The sequence below is a fragment of the Grammomys surdaster genome, unplaced genomic scaffold (genome assembly GCF_004785775.1).
Source record: "Grammomys surdaster isolate TR1022 unplaced genomic scaffold, NIH_TR_1.0 543, whole genome shotgun sequence".
NCBI lineage: Eukaryota > Metazoa > Chordata > Mammalia > Rodentia > Muridae > Grammomys > Grammomys surdaster.
In genome coordinates this window covers 642,246-668,403 of record NW_021604962.1, presented here as the reverse complement: position 1 = coordinate 668,403, position 26,158 = coordinate 642,246, and the positions used below count along the sequence as shown (strand labels likewise).

General features: G+C 41.4%; 1 protein-coding gene across 3 annotated transcripts in view; it reads left to right on the top strand.

Moving 5' to 3' along the window:
- Positions 1 to 26,158, top strand: part of Cdk14 (cyclin dependent kinase 14) — a 472,739-nt gene that overhangs the window by 407,523 nt on the left and 39,058 nt on the right. For all 3 annotated transcript variants that reach the window (XM_028781762.1, XM_028781763.1, XM_028781764.1), the window contains one exon: positions 11,840 to 11,903. In XM_028781762.1, coding sequence (XP_028637595.1) covers positions 11,840 to 11,903 — 64 coding nt within the window. The remainder of the gene's footprint in view (positions 1 to 11,839; positions 11,904 to 26,158) is intronic.

Here is a 26,158-nt window from a genome sequence, read left to right as displayed (position 1 = left end):
TGGTTTTGGGGTTTTTTGTGTGTGATTTTTTTTATTGGATATTTTATTTACATTTCAGATGTTATCCCCTTACCCTGTCCCCCCCCAGGGGCTTTTGTTTTTAATGCAACTTATGTCTCTTGACTCTTTCCATTATCACCATTTGAGGAGAGCATGAGGCCTGGCCTTTATGCTTATCGCTGTCAGCTTTCTCTGACAGTTGTTTCTGCCTTACTAAATATTAAGCATCCTCACTGTTTTGGGGGGTATTTGTGATTGAAACTAGGGCCTTGTGCATGCTGGGTGTGCACTGCACACCCCAAGCTAAATCCCCAGCCCCACCAATCCCCTCTGTTGTGTTTCATCTAAAAGTGTAAAATAGTTCTGTAGTGACATTTTTTGAAAATTCTGGGATGTGGATTTCCTTTTTAAATACACAAATATTGTAAGAATGTCCTTTTGTTTTAATCCGAGTTTTAGGGATGTAGGGCTGCCTTAGCATGTCCACAGCAGCTTACTATGATTCGCCAAGTGCTCTAACAGAAATGTAGCTTTGCCAACTGCAGATAATTTCTGCAGTTGTGCAACACTTGGAATTCTGAGAACTTTTCAGAGGATACATGAATGCTAGGGCCCTGAGAGGCAGGTTGGGTGGCTGTTGATCATTTAGGGAGGTTGTTTGAGGTTTGTTAGCAGCCATGGTCAAAGAAGAAACAAAAGGAAATAAGTTAGACACAGGGCTCTTTTCCCTCTATCCTTGTTTTTTTTTTTTTCCTATTTAGTGTTAGGCAGTGAAATCGAGGTGATAAAGGGTAGAAAAGGAAACCACAAAGAAGCAAAGACCAGCTACACAGTTCCTCTCTGCCTCTGTCAAGTCACTGATGAAATGCTGAAGATGGGGCTGGTGTGTACATATGGGCACACATGCACTGTACATACATGCACAGACACATTTTCATAGATGTGTGTGATGAAAGAGAAAGAATTTCAAAGGAGATTCCTCATGACTCCCTTGTCCTCTGGGAGCCAGAAAGTAAAGCTCTTAAGACTTTCTAGCAAGTGATCTGCTCTTGAATTGAGCCATTTTCTCCCTTAGCAAGTTTTACCTGAGCTTCTCAGGACCAGTAAGTTAGTTACATCTGTGACTAACAACTAATTATGCTAGCGCCTGGCTAAAGTTAACATACCCTGAACAAGTTGCAGTGTACCTCTTTTCCACTGAAGTCAGAAAGAGGACCCATTTCATTTGCATTTTGTATAAAATTTAATTAATTAATTTCTTACAGAATGAATTTTGTCAGATTTAGAGTAATTTCGTAGGAAATCATGGCTTCATCTAGTACTCTAGACAGTCTTAGTGGTACTGTCCTGCATTCCACATGGCGTTGACACTCAAGAGCCTGGTAGTCAATGCTCTTTATGGACAAGTGTGCACACATATCAAACTTACTTTCTTGTAGCCCTGTACACAGTCTTTTACTTCAGTCATCTGGCTGTCTGGTTTTTAGAAAGAAATCTGAGCATTCTTTTTTGTTTTTTTAGGAATATAGAGTTAAATAGTATTGGAAATACACAACCTGAATATAGGAGGCACAGCCTTTACTTTGAAGAAGACTAAGTTCAGTCATCGGCTCCCCTAATACCAGTTGGTCATTCATAAGGATCTTTCAAGTCTATATAATTAATTCAACAGATATTAAGGGCCTACTTTATGCCATAGACTTTGGTAGGTAAAAGAATTAGAAAGTAAAAGAAAACAAACCAAACAAATCACTGAGCGCAAAGTAAACATTTGCTAAAATTTAATCTGTGGCAGTTGCTATGAGGTGGTGTTGTTGCAGTTGTGTATTACAGGAATCCTGTCCTAGCACACAGGTCGTGGGACTGGACCTGAGAATGAGGTTTCAACACGGAACTGAAAAATTAATTAGCAGCTAATTACATGGAGAGGGCACAGATGTCCAGGCTCCAGGACTGCATGTGGGAAAATTGTGGTTAGCAGGAGAATGTGCCAGATGCAGGCACTGAAGGATCAGTGGGAGAGCATGAAAGGACAAGAATGTGTAAACAATTAGATATGGGGAAAGAGGGGCCTGCAGGCCTCAGCCAGCAACTTCACTGTGTTAGAGGAGATGGGGTTTGGCCACAGTGAGAAGCTTTTGAATCATCAAAGAACATTCCTCACAGAGTAACAGTTGATAAGTCTGATTTTCAAAAGACCAGTTAGGAGTACGGGTATACAACTTGAAATAAGGTAAGGATGATGCCACATAGGTTCCTGGGAGATGCTGGGCTTAGCAAGTACATGGGTGTCCAAGAGAAGGAGAAAACGAATAGATGTACGACCGTACAGGGAGATTAAAACCAGAAAGTATAATGAAAGTAACATTAAAGCGGTCGAGATGTGTATAAAAAAGCAAGCAAGGAAGTTAAAAAATGGTTTAAGAGACTCCTGTCCCATCTTTAAATGCATTTGCTCTGATCTGGGGGCAATCCTAAGGACTCCTCAGTCACCTACTCTTTACTATGTGTAGAAGGTAGAACCAAATATGTTCCTTCCTAGCATTTTGTCCTAAAAGCAACCTTCCCTATGGTACCTTTATAGGGATACTACAGTATTGACAGACTCAGTATTGCAATTCCCTCCTCCACCAAGACAATAAATCCCTCAGTCAGCTTTTCTGTCTCTGTATCTGAGATCTCTGCTGGAGCATCGTGGCCTCTCTCTGTGGTTTCATATTTTTCTTTCAATAAACTCATGTCAAGTAATTTTGCTTGTTCATATATCTAAAAAAAATCCCTTAAGCATTCCCATAATAGAAAATAAAATAAAATGAAATCAATGAAAATAAGTAAGCAGTAATATTAAGTTTAATAATACCCACCCAGGATTTTGAACCTAAGTCCGACTTCCTCTTCAGGGGATGTGAGCCGAGTGCCTGGGAGGTTGTAAAAATAAACACCCAGATGCAAGATGACGCTTTTCTTCTTAATATTCTCAAAAGAATGCAAAGAGAACCAAAGAGGAACTAACATTTTATTAAGGTATTAAGTATCATGCCATGTCCTATTTACCAACTAAGGCAGTTTGTAGTTGGAGTTTCACATCTCCCATTGTGGGAAGGCTGCTATAGACTACACATAGCATCCTTCCATTAACACTGGAAACAGAAGCTGGGGGCTAGACTCAGGAAGTATCTCAACAGGTAAGAGTGCTTACTGATCAAACATGAGGGCCTGGGCCTTAGATCCAGTCCAAAGCATCCACATAAAACAGGCATGGTCATACATGCCAGCACTGAGAGTAAAGACTGGAGGATTCCTCGCTTTGGCAAGCGAGGAATGAATGTAGCAGCGTTAGCTACTTCTGGTACTTGTCACGTAGACCTTGTATGGACCCTTCCTCAGCCTCCTCCTGTGGCTACCTTATTCATCTCCCCGTTTCTGGTTTACCATGTCCACATGGGACTCCAGGAGTTTGATGAGGCACAAATCTCGTCTCATCATACCTCTACTTTTATTGTTTATCAGAGAAGGCCACGCCAACACTCAGTATGTCCCTACTTACTGTATGTATGGTGTCTTAGTTACTGACTTATTGCTGTGAAGAGACACCATGAACAAGGAAACTCATATAAAAGAAAGCATTTGGAGGGTGTTGCTTACAGTCTTAAAGGATTCGTCCATGATTATTATGGTGAGAAACAGAAAGGCATGATGCTGGGTCAGTAGCCGAGGGCTTTGTATCCGATTTGCAAGCAGCAAGCACGGTGGGGGTGTGGGGGGCAGGACAGGCAGACAGGCAGGCAGGCAGACTGGGTTTGGGGTGGGCTTTTGACAGAGCTCCTCCAGTGACACAGACCTTCTCCATCAAGGCCACATCTCCTAATCCTTCCCAAAGTGTTAATCAACTGAGGACCAAGCATTCAAACATATGAGCCTATGGAAGCCGTTCTATTCAAACCACTACAAGTAGCATACTAATTACTTGATTTGTTGTTATGACAAAGACCTGACAGAAACAACTTAAGAAGGACAAGAATATTAACTTTGGCATTATGAGCTTGAGGAGACTGGTCACACTGCAATCACAGTCAGGAAGCAGAGAGCTATAGGTCCCAGTACTCAGCTTTCTTCTTCTTATGCAACTAGAACTCCAGCCCAGGGAGTGGTTGGTGCCTTCTCATCCATTTAGAGTGGGTCTTCCCACCTCACATAACCTAATGATAAGGCAACACCTCACAGACATGCTCAGAAATTCGTCTGATTCTAGAGTCTGCCAAGTTGAAAATGTAAGCCAACACCAACAGACGAGAAGGCATAATCAGGTGTTAGGACGTACTGTGTGTGATTCACAGTTAAAGAGGTGGAAGTACATCTAATGAAGAGTGAGAGGTTTTTTTCCACTTCATTCCACCACCCACTCCAGTTTAAACAGACATTGTTGTTTTTACCTGATTTTTTAAAATAGACATTCTTATGACTGCCTAAGAACTTAGATAGATAAATAGAAAATGGCTCTCTTAAATGCCTTTATCACTCTGACAAAAATTCCTGTCAGAGCAACTTAAGGAAAGAAAGACTTACGTTGGCTCGCTGTTGCCTGTAATTTTAAAAAGCATGTTTGCTCCAGCTAGGCTCTGGGAACAGCAGTTGCCTGTCAGCCATCTACTCAGCCACCACAGGCTAGCTAATGCTTTTCCCATAAACGCCAGGAGCTGTGGTCTGTCTACACCAGCCATCCACCTCCTCGGCTGGCTCCAGTGACTGCCAATGACCACCTCGAGGCTGTGCCCTCTCTCTTGCCCATCTGAATCATTGAGGATGGAAAACACCAGGCAATCTTAATATTTTAAAATCAGCCAAATGACACAACCACTGGGCTTGGAATCTATTGTACTAAACTCATTAGCTATTCTATATTAGAATTCATCTGGTGGTGGAGGCTGCCCTCAAGCCTACATGGTGTTTGTCTTCTCCCTCCAAAGCCTGGTCCCAAAAACCCTTTCTCTCTCTCATCTCCTCCTCTTCCTCCTGGGACCCAGAAAACCCACCTCCATATCTCTTCCATATCTTCACCTATCAATTGACTTCTGCTGTCTTTATTGACCCAATCAAACAATTAGAGAACCTCCCCCTACAGCTTGCTGTTTTAGTGGTGATTGAGAAGGCATGGCAGCAGGAACAGTATCATCTGTAGGGGAGGGAGTGGGAGGCTAATCACATCTTGGTGGCTTGGTGACTTAGCAGATCTAGGCTGCAGCTAAATGCCAGGCTCCATGTCCCAAGGTTCCCATAACCTTACACAATGGCACGCCAGCTGGACACTGAGGCTATGGGGAAGTTCCAGATTCAAACCACAACAGTAACTATTTGATTTAAGCATGGAGTATACATTTCCAGAGACTACCATCAGAAATTTACATTCACTACTTTCTTCTGTCCCAGGCTTCATGGTACTTGCGTTTTTTTCTCCTTTTTCGCTTAGCCCATCTTGTAACTATCTTTCCTAACCCCTCCCCACACCATGTGCTCTCAAGATTTTCTTCTCACCACGCTCCTGGAGACCAGCAGATTCCCGAGCCTTTGCTTCTCATCTTCCATCTTCTCCACCCACAGCACACTCCATATGCAGTTCTGGGCAACACAAGGTGTTCTGAATCTCCACTTGACCATTACTCTAGATAGAGAGTACACTGTCCAGACAAGCATGATAAAAGATCAGCTTTCTGTGGCTTTTCTCATCCTTCGGCGTCTCGTCCAGAGTGTGGTGTATGATGGCCCTATAGTTTTGCTGAGTCAGGACTTCCCACTGAGGAGCCAGGAGACCAATAAAGCAGTATTATTTTAGAGATGTTTTATGATTCAGATGAAAATGAGTTATTCAGTTCTTTATTCGTTGAGGTTCACAGCTACAGGAGCTTACAGTCATCGTTCCACTATGGTCGTGCTCATAAAGCCTGAAAACATCAAGCAAGTACTCAGCATTTCTATCTCCTTCCCTTAGTTCCTGCCTTGTGAGCCAGTTTTATCCACATCCTCAAGGCCAGAAGCACTCTGTGGGTTTCTGTTAGGGACTTCTAGGTCATCTCAAGTTACAGACGACTTTGGCAGTAGATGTTCTCCTGAAGCCCTGGGTGTTCTTGCCTGTGAGCTCCATGTTAGCAGATCCAAGGCTCCTGCAGCCACAGGACTGCAAAACTATGAACATTCTTATAATTGTTTATAGTTTGGAGGAACACATAAATATTGCAAGAAAATGCTAATTCTTGAACTTTGAGCTCCAGTTATTTCCTTCTCTTATTATAAAACAGAAACCTTCTACAGAGGTTCTTATGCCTGACAGCAGAGGCTGGTATGAGCCAGATTGTTGCTGTAGTGTCTGGGCCTATCTCAAAAAAGCAAGTCTAGGATTTTTTTGCCTATAAGGCATCAACATCAGAGGCACAGACCTCACTGATAAAGATGGGCTCATTCCTTATTTGTCTTAACTGGTGCCAAACACTCCAGTGAATCACAGAGATGCAGTTCTGGCATATGTGGGAACATAGGAAAGTGAGACCATTTTGTAGCTTGTATTTGACATCTGCTTTCAATTACCACATATATGCTGAGGAGTTTCAAGTATTTCTTCCTGTCTGAAATTCTTCCCCACGACCCATATCTGATTCCATTGCCTTGAACACAACCTCTCTCTTGACCTGAAGGCACTCCTAACATTTAACAGACTCAAAGCTAAATCCATTGCCCTCCAGCCTAAACTTCTTTTATCTCTTACATTCTTGATTTATGCTCTTAGCTTCTTCTTAGAATAGGAATTGGCTTTTAACCAGCTAGATAAACATTTTTGCATCATGATTCACTATATGCACACATAGTTATAACTTGAACAGATGCTTCAAAAAACAGTGTTGTGTTATACTGCTGATTGCTCCCTGATATATACCACATCTCTTTTTAAATGATGGCTGGCATATATCTCCCTATTAATTTATTGGTTTAGCCCACCATTTGACTGTTATGTTCATCCCAGAAAATAGTTGAGGAACTTGCAGTGTGCCATGAGAGACCATTTCATTTCTCTAATTAGAAGTTACAGTTCCAGAATAGGCACAATACTACTGCAACAGATAAATAAATACAACCTCTTTGGATTCATTACCTGATGCTAGCCTCTCCAGTCTGAGGCTAGCCTGCAGTCAGAACTTCATTATATTATGCAGACATATCATCCATCCATCCAGTCAGTTAATCAACGTTTTCTGGATCTATATACAGTACCAGACATATGGTTTGCACTAAGAATCCAAGTGTAAACATGGTCTTGGCTCTGAGGCTTGAAGTCCAGTGGGGAAACAAAACAACTCTAAGAGAAGTCTACAAAGAGTACTGCAGGGTCACAGAGAAGCAGCGTGGGACTCGAACCAGCTTGTCCAGGGATGCTCTCATGCAAAGGTGGCTCATGCATTGAACCGAAATTGGAGGTGGGAAGTCAGCTGACCAAAGCAGAAGCCAGACATTTAGGGAGTGAACCCACCAAGAGAAAGTACTGCGGGCAGCCCAGAAGTTTTGAGAAATGAAATGCTCACAAAGTTGTCTCCTGGTGCTCCCAAGCCTTCGTTGTTAGCTCTGCCTCCGTACTCAATACGCCTGTCTCCTTACCTTCCACTGCACTGAATTTTTCCCCCCACAGGAGAGACAAGCAGAGCATCCTCTGTGCTCTTAGACTCCCAACACCCACCCCAGTGCCCTGTAGGGACCTTTTTTTCATGCTGAAGGAACTAATTCTTTCTCTTTTCACCTTCCTCACTAGGCCAGGGGTGTCTCCATAAGAGTCCCCAGCTTAAAAAAAAAAAAAAGGCTGGTGTGGCGCACGCCTTTAATCTCAGCACTTGGGAGGCAGAAGCAGGTGGATTTCTGAGTTTGAGGCTAGCCTGGTCTACAGAGTGAGTTCCAGGACAGACAGGGCTACACAGAGAAACCCTGTCTCGAATAAACCAAAAAAAAAAAAAAAAAAAGGAGTCCCCAGCTTTGCACCTGCTGTGGGAAGCTGGGAGGTACACAGCTTCTCGGACAGATTCAAGTGGAAGATGCATAAATGAATGTGTAAAAGACCTCTCAGGGCTGACCATTTGGTACTGTGTAACCAATTGATGTGCTTTTCCCTGGAGAAGACTATTTCTTCCACTCCCGACATTCCTTAGTTTCCTGTAGTTCTTTGTGTAGGGTTGGAGCCTCCTGGGCTTTCTCCCATCCACTTTAGGGTATCTATTATTGTTGTTCTTGTTCAGCTCATGTGTGGATAGTCGTGTTGGTGAGACTTTAATGGGTGTAGCTTCTGACATTACTAGGAGCCATGATCTCACAGCGAACTCCCAGGCCCTCTGGGTCTCAATCTTTCCATTCCCTCTTCTGCACTGATCCCTGATGAGGCCTTGTGTGCCAGAGTTGTATTTCAGATGTATCCGTTGGGATTGAGTGCCACAGCTATGAATTTTGATTGACTGTAGTTTTCTGTAGTGATCTGTGTGTTGCAAAGGGAAGTTCTCATGATGACAGGTGAAAACACACCACAGTTATCTGTAGATGTAAGGGAAGGATTTAGGATGTAGCTAGGGATTTTGCTGATTTACTAACATGGTGGTTGCAGGTTTCCCTCTTCATGCTCCTTGACTTCACTAGCCCTGAGTAGTTGTTTAGATTTCCAGTACCAGGTAGGATTTTCTGGTTGAGTGAGCATTAAGTCCAATCAGAGAGCTGTTGGTTACCACCAAAGTATCTGCCACAATTGCACCACTAGGGTGATTGTGACATGCTGGTCATTGCTGTGGTTCCAGATGTTAATCCCTTAGAACATACATGTAGCTAAGGTTATATAGACTGATCAGGTTGTGCCTATGTATTTAGGAATATATACACACATCCATATGTAACAACAATTAATGAAAAGAATCATGAATTTGAAAGAGAGCAAGGAGAGGTATATGAGAAGGTTTGAAGAAAGGGAAGGGGGAAATGATATCTTTCTATTAACTTCAAGAAAGAATAACACTTTTCAGCTCTCGTGGCTTGTTATCTTAAGATGAAGGGGCTTCAGATGCAATAAACCCATTTACTCACATATGTGGGGACTCTAACATTCTGATAGCACAGATTCTATTTTCTTTTTCATATTTTATTCACAAAAGATCATTTTTAAGTCTTAGACATTATTCCTCTGCTTTCTAACTTAGAAATGTCTTGGCATTGAAGCTTACTAGTTCATGAAAGTACAAATCTGGTGAAGAGACAAGCACATCCACGTTCCATAGTGCATGGATGCCCGTCCTTGTCCGTCATCCACTCAACTCACCCTGCCTCTTACCCTCTGAAAAGGCTTTTACTGCAAGCAAAATTAATTTTTAATTTTTCTTTTTCTTTGTGAGCATTCTGCCCACTTGGCATTTCCTGAGCAAAGGCTCCAAGAATGTCTACAAAAGAAATGGAGTCCAAGATCCAATTGCCAAGTCTGACATTAAAGGACAGTCTCGTGTGGCTTGTCTTTCCTGTTAATTTTCATGTGACAGGCATAATGTGTACTAATCTCTATGAAACAGAGCACTTATAAGGGTGTGGACCATGCCTAGGAAAAGGGTTTATTGATACAGGCATTATGGAACTATTGACCGGACCATCAGGACAGTAGTCATTCTGCAGCAAGACTTAGTCTGGCTGTACTTTGTTCATAGAACGTCCAGAGACTTATATGTGATGCACAAACTGTGTCCATGTCACAGTTTTAGCTAAATGTGCCTCTTCTCGGTTGTTAAAGTGTAGTATTGCTGGACTCCTTTGTCCTTCATGCAAAATTCAACCAGTGTGAGAACAAAGAGAAGCATTCTATCCAAACAGCTATGCATGTGTGTGTGTGTGTGTGTGTGTGTGTGTGTGTATCTGTGGGTGTGTTTGTGCATCTCTGTGTGTGGTGACTGAAAACTTTGAAAAGTGCCTTCTGCAGAGACATTGGTATCAGAATTCTTTATACAGTGCTCTTTCTCTTTCTTCCCTCTGGTTCCTTGTCTATCTCCTTCCCTCTCCACATAGCCCATCAATTATGTAACCTTGTTTATGTAGCTCTGTGGTAGTTTGAATGAGAATGGTCCCCATAGCCTCATATGCTTGAATGCTTGGTTCCAAGTAGGTAGAGCATTTTGGGAAGAATTAGGACGTGAGCTCTTGTTGGAAGAGGTGTGTACTAGGGGTGGACTTTCATTCAGAGGTAGCTCTCTCTGCCTTGTGCTTATGGATAAAAAAAATGTAATGTCTCAGCTACTACTCTAGCACCACAGCACCATGCCTTCTTGCCTGCTGCTGTGTTTCTCATCATGATGGTCACAGAGTCTTACTTTCTGAAACCATAAGCTTCAAATAAGCACTTTCTTCTAAAATTTCCTTTGTCTCAGTGTCTTATCACAGCAATAGAAAAGTAGCCAAGACAAAGTCTATACAAGTTTTTATTAATGTTTTTAAAAATCAACCAACTGAAATTTCAAAGAAGAATTTTATCATCTCTCGTGCTGATTTAACACTGAAGTGAGGACATGAGTCCATGTATTTGGTGCGACTCACCAGAGCAGGAATGTGCATAAAACACTCACTGTGTGCCACCCTTGGCCAACACAGCCCTGGAAACTGTCACCAGTAAATCCCTGGACCAGTATCCATAGCTTTGAATTGCCTTCTACCTAGTAGTACCTGTGAGTCCTCAGATAGAAAGCTGTATGAATTCCTCGATTCCCCTGTACCCACCCCTCTACCTTCTTCACAGTTCTCCAGCCTTGTCTCCTACTCTTCTAACTTGGTGACTGCCCAAGCTTGCCCAGAATCATTTAAATGGCAGCATCTTGCTCTGAATGTACCCTGGGCTGGGAGCTACTATGGAAAAAGTTTGTAGTCTCCAAGCCCACTGCATCCCTGAGGCAATTCGATTTTCTGTGGGTACTTAGCTAATATTATTTCTATATTGACAGCCACAGACTGTTCTCCACATAGACAAGACAGGTGCTACCGTCACTCTCTGATTTATAATGAGAAAGGTGATGCCCTCTGAGGCTCCTTCTTACCCACGTTGACATGCCAATAAAGTAGAGGAGCTAGGAGATAAACCCAGTGAGCTTATCTTCAAGGCTGTTAACTTTTCAACTTGACACGTTGGATTTGAAGTTTAGAGCTTTGTTCATCATGATCATTAAGAGAAATGAACGTGCTCAAGTGCAGTGTGGGAGCCCTAACTATCCTTCAGTTCCTTCTGCAAGAGCAAATGTAGATGGGGAGAAGTGGAAATGAAAATAGAAAAAAAAGAGACTGTGCCCATCAAAGACTATTTTGACAATAGGAAAGTATAAATGACAGTGATTAAAACTGAAGGATCCTGAAAGAGTGTGGATGTCAAACTGTGACTCTTGAGTTTTGGAACATCATGACATTGAGACAGAGGACATCAGGGGAAGCAATGACAGCACTCCCTCAACTGGAGCAATACACAGAGACAATGTAGGAAGGGACAAGAGCTCAGGGGACTGGTGAAGGGCACCAGCATGCTTTGCGAGATTCCATGAAGACAACTTCCCACTGTGACTCTTCACCTACATTCTGAGCTTGACAAAATACAGCAGACCTGACTTGCCACATTCAACTGCATTTGTTAGAACATGGGGATTCTCCTTGGATGGCTTTTCTTTTATTGAAATGAAAACCATAGCTGATGGTAATGGGGAAATACTCGGAGGGTCATACCATGCAGTGTACTATTTTCTGCACGTGAAAATTCTGAGTGCTTTGGAAATAATGTCTGTTTTCATAATTTCCTGTTCTTTACTAGGTTCTTGGAACACCAAATGAGGACACTTGGCCTGGAGTTCATTCTTTACCACATTTTAAGCCAGGTATGTTTTATTAACTGCAAATGCTAAGTGCTTCCTGTATGTAAAAGGCGACTATATAAATGTCCATGTTCAAGCAACATGTAGCCTTGAAACATTCCGTTTCCCTTTGCTGTTGTGTACTTTATGTGTTCATGGAGTTCTTGTGTTTGCACAATTCATTAAAAAAAGTTCACTGCCCCTCTTCCATGAGAGAATTTCACCACATGAACTATGTTTGATTTCCCTAGATAAGTAGTTCTCAACCTGTGGGTCAAGATTCCCTTTAGCAAACCTCTAGCTCCAAAAATATTTACATTACAGTTCATAATAGTAGCAAAAGTACAGCCATGAAGTAACAATGAAAATAATTTTATAGTTGTGGGTCACCACAATATGAGGGATGGTATTAAAGAGTCACATCATTAGGAAAGATGAGAACCACTGATCTAGATATAATTTCATTATCAATTAGATATGTCTCCCTGCTTATAAAAGCAAAATTTAGCTGTGGCGATGGCAAAACAATGGTAAATCATTTGCTGCATTAGCATAAGAACCTGTGACCAAATTCTTAGCATCCACGGAAGAAGCTGGGCATGGTGGTACCTGCAACTCTAGTCCTAGGTAAACAGAGAAAGGTAGATCCCTGAAACATGCTCACTGGTTAGGTCTAGCTAAATCTGTGAGTTCCAGATTCAGTGAGAGACCCTGCCTCAAAAAGTAAGATGGAGAGAAACTGAAGAAGAGACCTAGTATCGACACAGTCACCACACACACACACACACACACACGCACACGCACACGCACACGCACACGCACACGCACGCATACATGCACGCACACACGCACATGCACAAACACATCCCACAGGAGCAAAATTTAAATTGGAACACAACTCATACATACTACTACTTTTGTATAATATTTATGAAATGTAATAAATTACAAAAATGAAAACGCATTTTCCTTTCTCTAATTATGCGAGTGATATATGGTCAAATGATTTGAGTTTAATTATAAAAATTCTCCCGGTTCTCTAATTATGTAGCATTTGATATTTCAAGGGAAATTATTTAAGCCTAAAACTAGAGGCCTTTGAGAATGCAATTTTTCAAAAATAAGTTGCCACCTCCTCGCTCACCAGTAGATGGCAGTCATGAAACTTGAAACTCTGAATCAATGTGCTAATTTTTATTGAAGAGCTAAAAGATTGAATGAAACCAGGAAAAATAATTCTCCTGTTGTGTTCCTTTTTGAGTTACAAAATCTGATCCATGAAGTGTAGATGGAGTTTCCAAAGGAATTTCAAGGAGGGTCTGATAGTCACTGTCCTGTCAGAGGCAGAGCCCTGAGTAATTTCACTGAGGGGAGCCAAGTGTCTTCCGAGTCTCCTCTTTGGAGACTCCAGGAATAAATTACCAATTTCAAAGAATGACTGAGTTGGGAACTATTTTTATTCTTCATTATTTTCTTCTGAAAGTGTACAGTGTGATGAGAATTCTTTTATCTTCTTCAGAAGCCCCGAGGCCCTTTGTACTTTTACTGAAAATTATAAATGAGTTCTATGTTCGAAAAAAGTCTAGAAACACAGCAATTTATTATGATAGACCTTTCTTTTTTAATTAAGCAAGAAGCATCTTGTAGCCAGTGTACTTATTCTGAGTGGAGTTTAAGGGAAGAAGATAGCTCTTTATCAGCGTTATGGGCCATTAATGTTAGCAATCTTGTTAGAATATAAAATGTTAAGATTCTGAGAATCAAATACAAAAACCTGAGAAGCTAGAGTGTAGCTCACTGGCAGAGTAATATCCTAGCATTTACCAAAATCAACAAGCAAGTAATACTTTAAATGAATAAAGTTATATACATAAAGGACCAATTAAGATAGTCACTTCACCTACCAAGTGCCTAGACTGGAAAATATGAAGTAATTTCTCTATTTCTGTGTTCATAGAGCTTATCTTCATCTGGACACATGGAAGCACCTAATGATTTCCAGAAAGTATAAGATGTAGAACAGATTACCTTAGCAGATTGTGAACTTCAGGAGACAGAGAACTATGTATATATACACTGTACATCGCTGACATTCAGAAATTAGTGTTATACTAAATATTTTAAAAAATGGTCCCATTCATGAAACTCCTCTGGTAGAAGTGTATAAACGAGAATAGATATATTAAATGTCGTGTGAGTGCTGCAGCAGACACAGTGTTGTATTGAGAGTCCAGAAGAACAGAATGTCTGGATGGGATAAGGCTAGACATGGTTATAAACTGAGAAGAGACGACCCCTTTCATGCAGCCCACCCAGACCATCAGGGGAGTCTTAGTCTCAGACTTCACAGCCCTTATACTCCAAGGGAAGAAAGCACATATCCCAAAGGACGCTAGCAGTCTAGGGGTCCCCTGTTGCACACTGATCCTCACCTCCATACTCCATCCTCACAGAGGGCTTCAGAGATTCTAAAAGGGGAGGAAAGCTGCAATAGCATACTTTATTTAATGAAAATAAAAATCATGTGTGTGTGTTTGTGTGTGTGCACACACACACACGCATGCACGCACGCCATGATGTACATGTGGGCATCAGAGGGTAACTTGAACCTATTAGTTTTTTCTTTCCACCATGTGGGTTGTAGGGATCATCAGCCTTGACGGCAAGCAGCTCCACCCACTAACCATCTCCTCGGCTCTTTTCTTAACAGAATACATGTAAGCTGTTCACTGTATATGGTTAGAATACCTATTCTAAATAGATGCTTCGGAGATTCCTGACATTGGACTTTATACTTTCACTATTTAAACATTTTATGCGCTTACCTACTACCAAAACCTAAAACCCCATGAGAGAATTGCCCCATATCCCCATTGGTAACTCCTGTTCTTTACCTGCGTGTGGCTCTTCCTCACATGCCCTAATATTTAGTCTGCCTTGTTCTCTTACCCACATATTATACTCTACCCATATCCACGTGTTTATTCATATACCTGTACTATTGGATAGATTATATATGTGGTTTTTTCTTTCTGACACTGTGTTACCTAACTTAATATACATCTTAAGTCCATTCATTTTCCTGTGAATTTTGTGATTACATTTTTCTTTAAAGTGGAATAATATTCATTCATATATACATTTATGTGTGCATATATATATATATATATATATTAGATAGATGGATGGATGGATAGATAGATAGATAGATAGATAGATGATAGATAACAGATATATATGCCAATTTTTGACTGTCAGCTAGGCTGATTTCTTTTGGCTTTTGCAGTGAACAGAGCAGCAGTAACCATGGGCTTTGCATTTCTCTATAGGAGGATATGTAGTTCTCTGCGAAGCTGCTTAGGTGTGAAATAGTATGGTAAATAAGGAGGTTTTGTTTTTAATTTTCTGAGAAATCTTTAAACTGACCCCCACAATGGCTACGTGACTTTGTACCTCCATCTACAGTGACTAAGGTCCTGAGGTGACCACTGGCCCTTTAGAAACCCCACAGCTAGAATGAACTCATGGACCACTAGAACCAAAGCTCTAGATTCTCAAAGGACACTGAGCACATGGAGCCGAAGCTTGGCCCCTGAACTGACTTCTGAGGCTACTGGACGGGAGTCCTGGTCACAAAGTGACCTGCACTCTCTGCCTGATCCTCCAGACTTCCAAGACCCTCTTAAATTTAAAGCAAAGTTGAACATAGTCCTTACTGTTATGTCATGTCTTCTCTGAATTGCCTACCAATACACTTTGTTTCAAGGAAAAAAAAAATACCGTGGCATTTGCAGAACAGTACAGGCATGGTTTCTTAACACCAAATCCTGACACACACACACACACACACACACACACACACACACAATTTGTATATGCATTCACATAAGCATTTCAAAGTGTTTGTTTTGCTGATGTTTTCTAGATCATATGTAAATCTGGACAGCTACATCTTTTGGAAAAAAAAATTCATGCTTTTATTCTTAAAATATGTTCAAAACCCCTGAACCAAGTCTGTATAAATGGTTTCAGACCCAAGCAGCAGGCAGACTCCATGTATGGTTCTTTCCTCCAGCTCTTACGTTCTCCCAACAAAGGGGCATTCAGCAAGGCTTAGTGATTAGTTATTATTCAGAAGCTCAGACAGGAAGACACTGTAAAGTTCAAGGAGGAAACAACACTGCCAGACTGGGAACAAAGACAAGTAATGAAATTTCAAATAAAATAGCCCTGTTTTCCAAAATCAAGCAAGGGGTGGGACATATCTAAAGTGGTTACATCATTTCTTAGGGAAAGCTAATCCTCCAACTGCAAGCAGCTGTTCAACCTAAGAAACTTTGAGGAAGATGGGGCCCCCTATGTGAATGAGATAAGATAAAGCAAGAAAGAATTACCAATGAAGAAGGCAAAGTGAAGGACGGTGGTGGTTCAGACATACTGTGCTGAGAGCAAGCATGCAGACACACTGACCTTTGGATCAGCATTTACATGTGGATTTTGTTATGCTAGGTGTTTGTAACAAAGTGGAAAATTTCTTCCTAAGTTCTGTGTAGGCACAGACAGGGTTTCTTAGTCAAGTATATCCGTGCTTCTATTTTCAAAGGGAGGAAACAGACATAGACAGATATCTGAAGTATGCACATACACATGAACGTGTACCTGCATCCTTCCCACACAGACACAAAAAATACACATGTGTACATATTCAGACACACACACACACACACACACACACACACACACACACACAGCTATGCACGATTACTGTGCAGCAGTTTGGTCCTTGTGTCAGGTTGCATTGCTGAAAGGTTTGCTGACACAGGTTTAGGATTTTCAGAGCTCTCTCTGAACATGAGCCACTATCTCTGTCAACCAAAAGCTATGTGATTAGCAAATGTGTGCGTTACATGAACTTTTTAAAAGATCTGTTAGCAGACAATAATTATACATGATAATTGAGTTCATTTTGACATTTTGACATGTCCATACATGCATACAACATGTTTTGATCAAATTTACCCCCTCTCATTTATCTCTCTCACACTGCCTTCTCCGTGTGTGTGTGTGTGTGTGTGTGTGTGTGTGTGTGTGTGTGTGTGTGTGTGTATTGTCTACACTACTGAAGAAAATGTCTCCTCCCTCTGATGGCAATCACTTACTTCCTGTAGCTGCTAGGGAAGAATGGGGATTGTGTGAACTTTGAAGAGAAGAGGAAGTTAAAACATGCAAAAGTGACAGGATGGGCAGACTTACCTTAATGTTCTGACTGTGGGACAGTGTTATGGAAGTCACTGGTAAATTGGAGAGTGAATGGTAAGCAAGGGGAGAGTGTTCAGGCAGAAGTGACTGTGCTTTGCATACATGCTGCTCGGGAGTCTGCACTGTGGGTGTTCTCCAGGAACTAGAGACAGCTGTCAACCAGGCAGGCCAACCTGAGAAGCTCACAAGCCAGAGAGAGCACAGATAAGGACACATGCCAGCTCCCAAGTGTGGCTTCGGAAATGTATCCACAGGGAAGCAGCAAAAGTTACTGGAGTGACCCAAGCCTTGGAAGGGCATGTGGGAGGAGTCGGGATCTCATCCGAACTGTGAGAAATATTAGAGAGCTTTGAACAGGGAAGGGAATGGAGGTTTTACCTTTCAAAGGGCCAGTGACTGCACACTGTCCCAGACCTAAATCAGAGCTGGAAAGAAGTTTCACATCATTTGAATCTTTCTTGATTATTCCTTTCTGCCTGAAGCCCTGGGAGCGAGAGTGTCTGTAAAAGTCAATCTTGACTCAGAGGGAAATTATTGTCATACCAGTGAACAGTGACATCACAGACACAGGGACATCCTCCCCCCCCCACCCCGTGTCTGTGCAGGATGAGGATGTGATATGCTGTGTCAGGGGTATAGCCAATGACATAAAAGTAAACAGAAAGAATCGGGGTATGGTGTTAGCCACTGAAACAGAACCATCTCCGGTAGCAGATGCTGTGTGGAGTGTGGCAGTCCGTTGAGGAGACCAGAGGATGCGCGTACCCACTTCCTCTGTCTGCGTAAAAGCCTTCTCACTCACTTTCACCAGTAAAGAATGGTAGAATGTCAAGAATGGTAGAAATCAACAGAATTTCTACAACATATCAGAAAACATAAATTCTCAAGAGAAAGTGAACTTCTTCAAAGTGGATTTCTTAACTTTTAATTTCAAAAAAATCATAACATGTTCCACTCTCCCTAGGTCAGAGAATTTTATAATGTTCAGCCTCAGTGTTAATCATACTTCACCTCACAAAAGTGAATACACAGTGTTGATTACCACAGAAAGCCCTTACCTGCTGTCTACTGCCTAATATGTGTGATGTGGTTATTGTCATATTTAAAGAAAAAGTTAAACTTTGACCCTGAGTATAGATACAAATTTAGTGCAGTTGAGTTTGGTGGCTCATGCCTTTAATCCCAGCACTCAGGAGGCAGAGGCAGGCAGGTTTCTGAATATGAGATGTCTGGTTGACATTTGATTGAGTTGTTATATTCCAGGGGCATTACTGTAAACTAGCTGACCATTCTTTATTTCTGTCTTTAGCTTCTTGGTGTGTTATATTTATCCTGTGTACAGATGTCAGCAACTGCCAACTGTTTGAACCACAGTCAAACTGGTCAGCAGTCAAACTGCCTGGGATGGTTCTCAAAACAGCTCAGCCATGCACAAGGCTTTGCCTGTATGGTAAGCGGATGCTTGGTTGAGCTTGGCTGGTTCTTAGAACTCCTGGGTCTAGGATGCAGGTTAGTTTTGTTAGGTTCGTTCCCTGCATTTCTTATTCTCCATGAGTTACAGCTATGGGAAAGTGCTGTGCTTTTTCCTCCTGAAAGGCAGGAGCAAAGGATGGAAGCCTCTGCTGTGGGCACATTCAAGTCTCTACTAAGTCAATACCACTGATACTGCACTGTGAACACAGGCCCAGTGAGGGACAGAAGTGACTTACTCATGAGGAAAGGAGGGAGTGATTATTGGATCACTGTTAATCCATTCATCCCTTCTTGGTCTCCTGGCTAAGAGAAGAGAAACAACTTCATTCTTCTGCAGTTTAAAATCTTCATTAGACCATTGTCTTGGGTCTTCTTTAAGACAAATGCACACTCTGCAATAGTAATTATTGAGGTGGAAAGATGGCTAAGTAGGTAAAATACTCACCCTGGAAGCATGAAAATCTGAATTCATATCTCCAGAACCCATGGTAAACTGGTTGTGACAGCACATGTCTGTAACTACTCCTGTAGGAAGATGGAAACTAGAGACAGAAAAATTCCCAGAAGCTCATAGCTTTAAGGACAGGTATAAGTGAAGTCAGTCAGGAGTCAGATAGACAGGATGTTACAGATGAGGAAAGTTGGCAGGGTTGTTTATATCAGGTTTTCCGTTACTGCTGAAGGAGCTTTGATCTGGCTTTGTGACTTCAGGGTAAAAGTTCAAGCCTCTCACAACCAAGACACACCTATTATTGTAATGACTGGAGCATAGACTTCATCCCTGGACAGTGCACCTTCAGAGCACAGCACAGTTTGTGAGCTGTATGCTATGCACAGGTTCTCCAGTGTCTGTGCTTCAGTTTGCACTGTGTGCAATGCAGTACCATTCAGTAGTCAGTCACACTCTGGGTAATATAGTGAGTTTGTTTTTGGAGGCTGCATGGGTGGCATGCATATCCCCCACTCTTTGGTAACAAGAGACTGGAGCACATAGCTCCATTTCAGCCTTTGCCACTAGCTTGCATCACAGTCTCCGGCAAGACAGTGCCTGCCTCTCTGTGATTGTTTATAAGATGAAGGAGTTAGCCTCTCCACCCCCGGTACTACTGCAGTCCTCCGTACTATGGGCATCACCATTCCAGCTGCTTTCTGCCCCGGTGGGAACGTCTACTTTCGTTCTCTCTCCTTCTTTTAGAGAAGTTGTAAGTTTGTTACTGTAAAGAGTCCACTCTGAAGCTTTCATAAATGCCCTCTAGAAGAATCACCTGGTGGAGAGAGAGGTGTTCTGTCTTGTGTCGGACGGGGGAAGTACAGATGGCTGGAATACCTCCTCCAGAGATGTTCCTGAACCCACATGAATGAGTGTGCCATTGTAGATGGAAATGTTTAATGCATAGGGTTCAATGTTTGAGTCTAAAAGCTTCTACTGACTGGAAAAAGCTAAGCATTGGGAACTGGAGGATGACTGTGATAGCCAGGCACATGCTGAGGTCTGAGGGTGCTTTCTCAGCATTTTAACAGTCCTCTGAGTAGCAATGACAACGTACCATAGTTTCAGTTCAGGATGCCTGTGTCATGTAAAAGTCTCTCAATGCTCCTGCTGGGTAATCTGTCAACTCTCAGCCGTGGTATATTGGGGGACTTCAAGTCAGTTATAAAGATGTGTATCACAGTTACACAGCAGAGGTAGTGTTTCTAGAATGCCCGTTGTAATCACTGTGGTATTTTGGCATTAACACAACTAAAGTCCTCAGAGTTTGGATGACACCAACCTTTTCTCTGGAATGAGCTATTATTTTCTGGTATATGTGGATTTCCTTATACTTGCGATCCAAGGACTGTTGGGTCTTGCTTTTAAAATAGCTGTCTCTCGGGATGGGTATGGCCCTTATGCCTCACTGGACAACGACAGGGGGACTAGAGCCATTACAAGGTCCCCTTCAAATACTGGAGGTCAGGCCTCTATCCCGCCTTTGCAAGTTTAGAATTGCCACAGCCCTTCTATACTTAGAGAAGGGAGGAGATGTCAGGGGCAGCCCTGCTTACACACTGAAGGCCTAGAATCAGCCATAGGCCTAAAATCAGCAATAGGCCTGTCATACATGTATACAAACACCAAGTCTTGGGTCTCAGTGGAAAAACATTGCAACAGATGGCTATAAGCTATTGTAAACAGGCAACTTTTGTGGAAATTTACAAGACTGAGTAGTCATAGACCTTGTAAATAGGTAGCCTTGGCAGATAATACCAACTGAGATAAGGACAAGCGAATCATAGGCAGAGTCAGAGAGACTTGTCCCCTGAACCTTCACCCAGCTGATACTCGGTTCTGAAGATATCTGTATTCCCCCTGATCACCCACACTCCATTGTCATTCCCTTCCCCACATCCTGCCTTTCTGTGTTTATAACCCCTGTGTGAATGAATTACGATTTGAGAAAAAATAAATTATAAAATAAAAAATAAATAAAAAATAAATAAATAAAATAGCTGTCTCAGAACCCTAAAAGTGTTCATTCATGTCTTCCTTGGTTTTCCTAATAAATACCAGAACACAAACTAATCATTCTGGTTCTCATGAACATTTGCAAGTATGGTTTTCTTCTGTGGGGGGCCCAGCATGTTGCTTTGCATATTTGCCTGTAGGCTACTTACCCTTTTACCTCTTTTGTTCCCTGCTGTATTCATGGCACCTGACACAGGGTAGACCTACACAAAGTGTTTGTGGAATGAGCTAGAGAGTAAATGGGCCCTTGTGACTTCTACTCAAGAGGATCTGAGGATATTATCTGTTATATAAACACACAATTAGGGTGCTTGCTTGGAATATAACCACAGTGATTCATGGCTATGCTATTTATTCACTCAGAAAGGCCAAGTCAGTTTTCTCCAATGAAGCAATCCCCAGAAAGGTGCTGGACTTGCTCCATACCTCTGTGCCTCTGCCAGATGAGAGGGGGCCTCTAGGATGGCCTTGGTTCTTTGCTTAAGTTCACTTTTTTTTTTTAAACCCAATGCATTTCAAATTGTCAACAGCCGAATGGACTCCAGTCTAAAGAATGACTAGCACAACAGACAGGTGGTAGTTTGTACATTGCTTTTTACTTCTTGAGATTCTATGATTTGTCCCTTTTCCTGTCTTCAGACTCTCTCAGGCACCCAACCCTTGCTCTCCTTCAAATTCATGGCCTTTTTATTTTGTTTTCTTTGTGTTTAACTGGGATGTATATGTATTCATAAATACAGTCATTTTATATCAAGTTCTAAGCAAATTATCATTCTGTGGTACTAATATGTTACATAATATCAAATCTAGTTTTGAGACATTTTATGGTCACTCTGCTGCTCTCCTCCTTGCTCACTCCTCCCAAGAGAAATATCCACCCTCAGCCTTTCCTATCTTTTGCACAAACTGGAGTTGGGTGCTTTTTAATTGGTTGGTTGAACTTCTTACTCGATATGTCCTCCTGTTATTGAAGTTCTAAATGCAGCAGTATCTTGTAAGTTACAGAAGCATCGGTGAGAAGAGACGACTAGAATTTAAAATGAAGTTCTTGGGTACCATGGTGCGTACCTATAAGCACATGCATAAAATCCAGTTGAGGCTTTATCTTCTGGAGGGTTACAATTGGCTTCAGGCCATGTCAGGTGGAGTGCTTTTAAGCAGTGAAACTTTACATACATGCATTGCTCTCCAGTTGCTTGCCTATGAAATGTCTCTGAGTTGCAGGGCACAGGTACTGGGTTTGAGGAAAATCCTTTCCAGTCGTCTGTCCCCTGAGTCATGTTGCCTAGTAAGTAATTTCTTCTCTGCAGGCTCTTCCCCTTGGTCTCCTGCTGCGTTGTGATCACCCTCTGCAGTGTCCCTTAACAAGAGAAGGTGAAAGTCAGCCTGCAGGTTTAAATTAATTGCGCTCCTTGGTGAAGCTGACTTAGCTAGTGCTTTAACGACACTCTGAACTCCGAGTTTAAACATGATTGGCAAGAGAGAGCTAACATGACAGAAACAAATAACAGTACATTTAACGGAAGGTGAAGAGGGCAGAGCATGCATATGCAAATACTTGAATAATCATATGCCATTAACTGTACAAGTAGTTTACTGTTATAAAATATACCGGTTTCTTATTCTGGGCATTCATTTAAATATATTTTTGTTTCTAGATACTAGATATGCTTGCTCTTAAGCTGTGTACCTAGCTAGTTCGGAAGATGTGGGGTGCAGGAAATACTGTGTGTTCCTGGGCGAGCTACAGATACTTGTTTATTTTGTCCTCATGTGGAAAAGGATACTACTGTATAGTCACTCTGACTTTGGGAGCTTTGTCTGTATCTGTGTGACAGTAGGAATCTGTAATTTTGAATGTGTACACATGGGTATGAATGTGTAATTTCGCACTTGTACACATGGGTGTGAGCTGTAGTCAGTCCTGTGCACCTGATGCCTCAGCTGACACATAAGTGAACATGTAGAGAAGGTGTGCTGACAAAATTGAGATTTGAAGTGGATGGGCATACATGTAGCAGTGATGCTTCAATATTTTCATTCTGTAACTTCCATATCATATGATACATTTTATTCCCGCCACGTCTCTTATTATACACAACTGAAAATGACATATTTCTAAAAAATTCTATTAGCATATCTTGTCAAGCTTTAAATGGAGGCATTGCTTAGAACTAATATTTATGAGTAGCCATTAATTAAATGTAAGAGAAATAATTTACTTGTAATTGCAAGGTTGTGTTGGTTTTATCTGTAATAGACTTCTTGTTCTTCTTAAATGATATAAATTACTCAAATTGCTTTGTAGGGACTACAAAGTTAAGACAATTCAATTTGTTTTACAAGGACATTTGATATAATTAAATTTTAAAATACTTCTTGCTTTTCAAATATCAGACTTTAGATAATACTTTTCTAAAACTTTAGCAAGGAACTCTTATTCCCATTTTTCCTTTCCTTGTCATTTCAGCCTTAGACATAGAATAATCTTATCATCCTCTACCACTCTGGCTGCTTGAATTTCACTGTGCCTTAAAATGCTGTCCATGTCAATCAGAAATTATACATCCTATTAAAATGAATGGATCCTGTTAAGGAACACATCTTCAGAACAATGGACTTCTACAATTAGGCAGATGTCTGGCACACTCACACAAGCGCATGCTCGCGCACACACACCCCACTGTAATGTAATGACTGGTTTCTGTTCTCTTTTTCTACACCTGTGACTATAAAATACTGTCAGCTGCACCTACTGGAATAAGAACTTGGAAACTCCATAACCATTACACATTAACTCCCTTTTGAGTCATTACAGAAAGCACTACTTACTCTGAATGAAATGCCAGTGCATCCTAATCTGGAAAGTGAAGAACAGCTCTGTGTCTTGACTCCTCCCTTTCTGTGGAACTACCATGCCATACATCAATATACTTTCCTGGCCTCCCCTTCAGAGTATTTTCAGGTTCTGATCTCTATTCTCCTTGCATTCACTCCATCATGTGCTCTCAATCGAAGACAGTTGAGGTCTCAATGGAATGGCCAGTGTGATCTTTAAAAGAAAAAAAGCATGGCTCGGATTTGCCCTGTGCCCCTTCTTCAGCATTCTTCACGTCAGCTGTCCTCACCTCCAGCCTTCTATGCTCCTCTATGAAATGTCAGGTCCTTGCAAGCAGAAAACCTTTCTATTTGGTTCTCTTCAGTCTCAAGAAGTCTGCCTGACTTCTCATACACTTACAGAATGGAATAGCAGTTATCTAAGACAACTGCTAATAAGAAAACTATGCTTTTTTCTTTAAAGCATGAGGTACTTTGGTTATAGAGTGGGTGGATGGATGAGAGAGTGGCTAGTTGGCTGGGTGGGTGGATGAATGGATGAGTGAGTGTATGTGTATATGAGTGGGTAAATAGATGGGTAAATGGATACATGCATGGTGGGATGGGTGGATATGTGTGTTAGGGGTCAATGGATTGATGGGTGCATGCATATGTATGTGTGTGTGAGTGGGTGGGTGGATGTATATATGGATGGATGGATGGGTGAGTGTATATATGTATGCATGCATGTATGTATGTATGTATGTATGCATGTATGAATGGATGGATGGGTGGATTGATGGATAGATGGGTGAGTGTATGTATATGTGAGTGGGTGGATGGATGGAGGGATGGACAGGTAGATGACTGCATAGTTTTTCTAGTCACTCCACATGGTGCTTTAGATAGGAAATTGTGGTTTTTACTTCATCTGTTTGCTTTTGTAATCTTACAGTATTCTCAGTCATGAAATATCCCATAACAAAATCAATATAAATCACTTAGATTTCTTCATCATAGCTTATAAGTTAAAGCAGACAGTTCTGGCAAGACAGTACTGATAAAAGTGTCAGCTGATGGTAAGCTAAATCATACTGATTCAATATGAATCATTAAAAAGAAACCAGTCAGTTTGGAAAAATAAATTGTGTGGTATTCCTGAAAGATGTTCATTGAACAGAGCCTGATGAGCAAAGATTGTATATCATCCTTTTCAGAATAATACATCCTCTGGAATTCCATCAAGATTTCCAAAGGGAGCTAAGCGTGCTTGGGGGTTCAGTATTTTGCTTGAAACTGGCCCTCCTTCATTACCCAACCAGAGTGTCTTAGACGTGCCACTCAGCTAAGCTCCTCATTTGACTGTTTCAAACACACCTTTTAAAGCAGCGTATTCATTTTCTTGGCATTAGTGTTGGTGGCAGTCAATGACAGCACTGGCTTTTAACTGTCCATCTCTCTTGAACGAGATGAAATTATTAAGATCCATGAGGAACGATGTCTTTTCTGTTTTGTTCCTTCCTGTATTCTGAGCTTCAAATCCATCTGTGGAAGGTGATGTGGGGTTGGTGAATACTTAAAACACTCAAAGTTCATCTTGATAATCTTTTTTTTACTTTTGATAGGGCTCCATTGTGCATTTTTTGGTTATTATTGAGTTATTTAAGATGCATGTTATGTAGCCGTTCAAATGACGGTGGGGTATCTAATTCACAACAGCGTGAACTCATCCCCACTGTTCATACCTACATTTCATCCTCCCAAGAAGTTCTGTGCGGTCAGTCCACACCCATGTTCTGCAGAGGACTGAAAATGTCTCTATTCTTTCTGTCTTTACCTGATCACTATAGGAGTCTCATATTGTATAGACTCATTTTGGAATCTTCTTTATGTAATTTGTAAAACATACTTGAGACCTTATGTAGTTATTTGATAATACACTTAATATTCAACTAAGAAAGCATGAGGAGTTTGTTATTGTCTACACTTACATAAGGAGGTCGCTGTTTACGTAAGACAAATGCTCACAAGAAAAAGTTGCTTTTTAAAGACATCATGAGCTACTGTGGTTAAGATAAACAGATGAGCGTGGTAGAATCTGGGCTCTGGTATACTTTAAACCTTAGTGTAGCATAAAGGAGTAATTTCAGATTATTGGAGAATGATTGATAACAATTGGTGAACAACACATATCTAGCATCACTGTTTGTCATCTCTGACACAC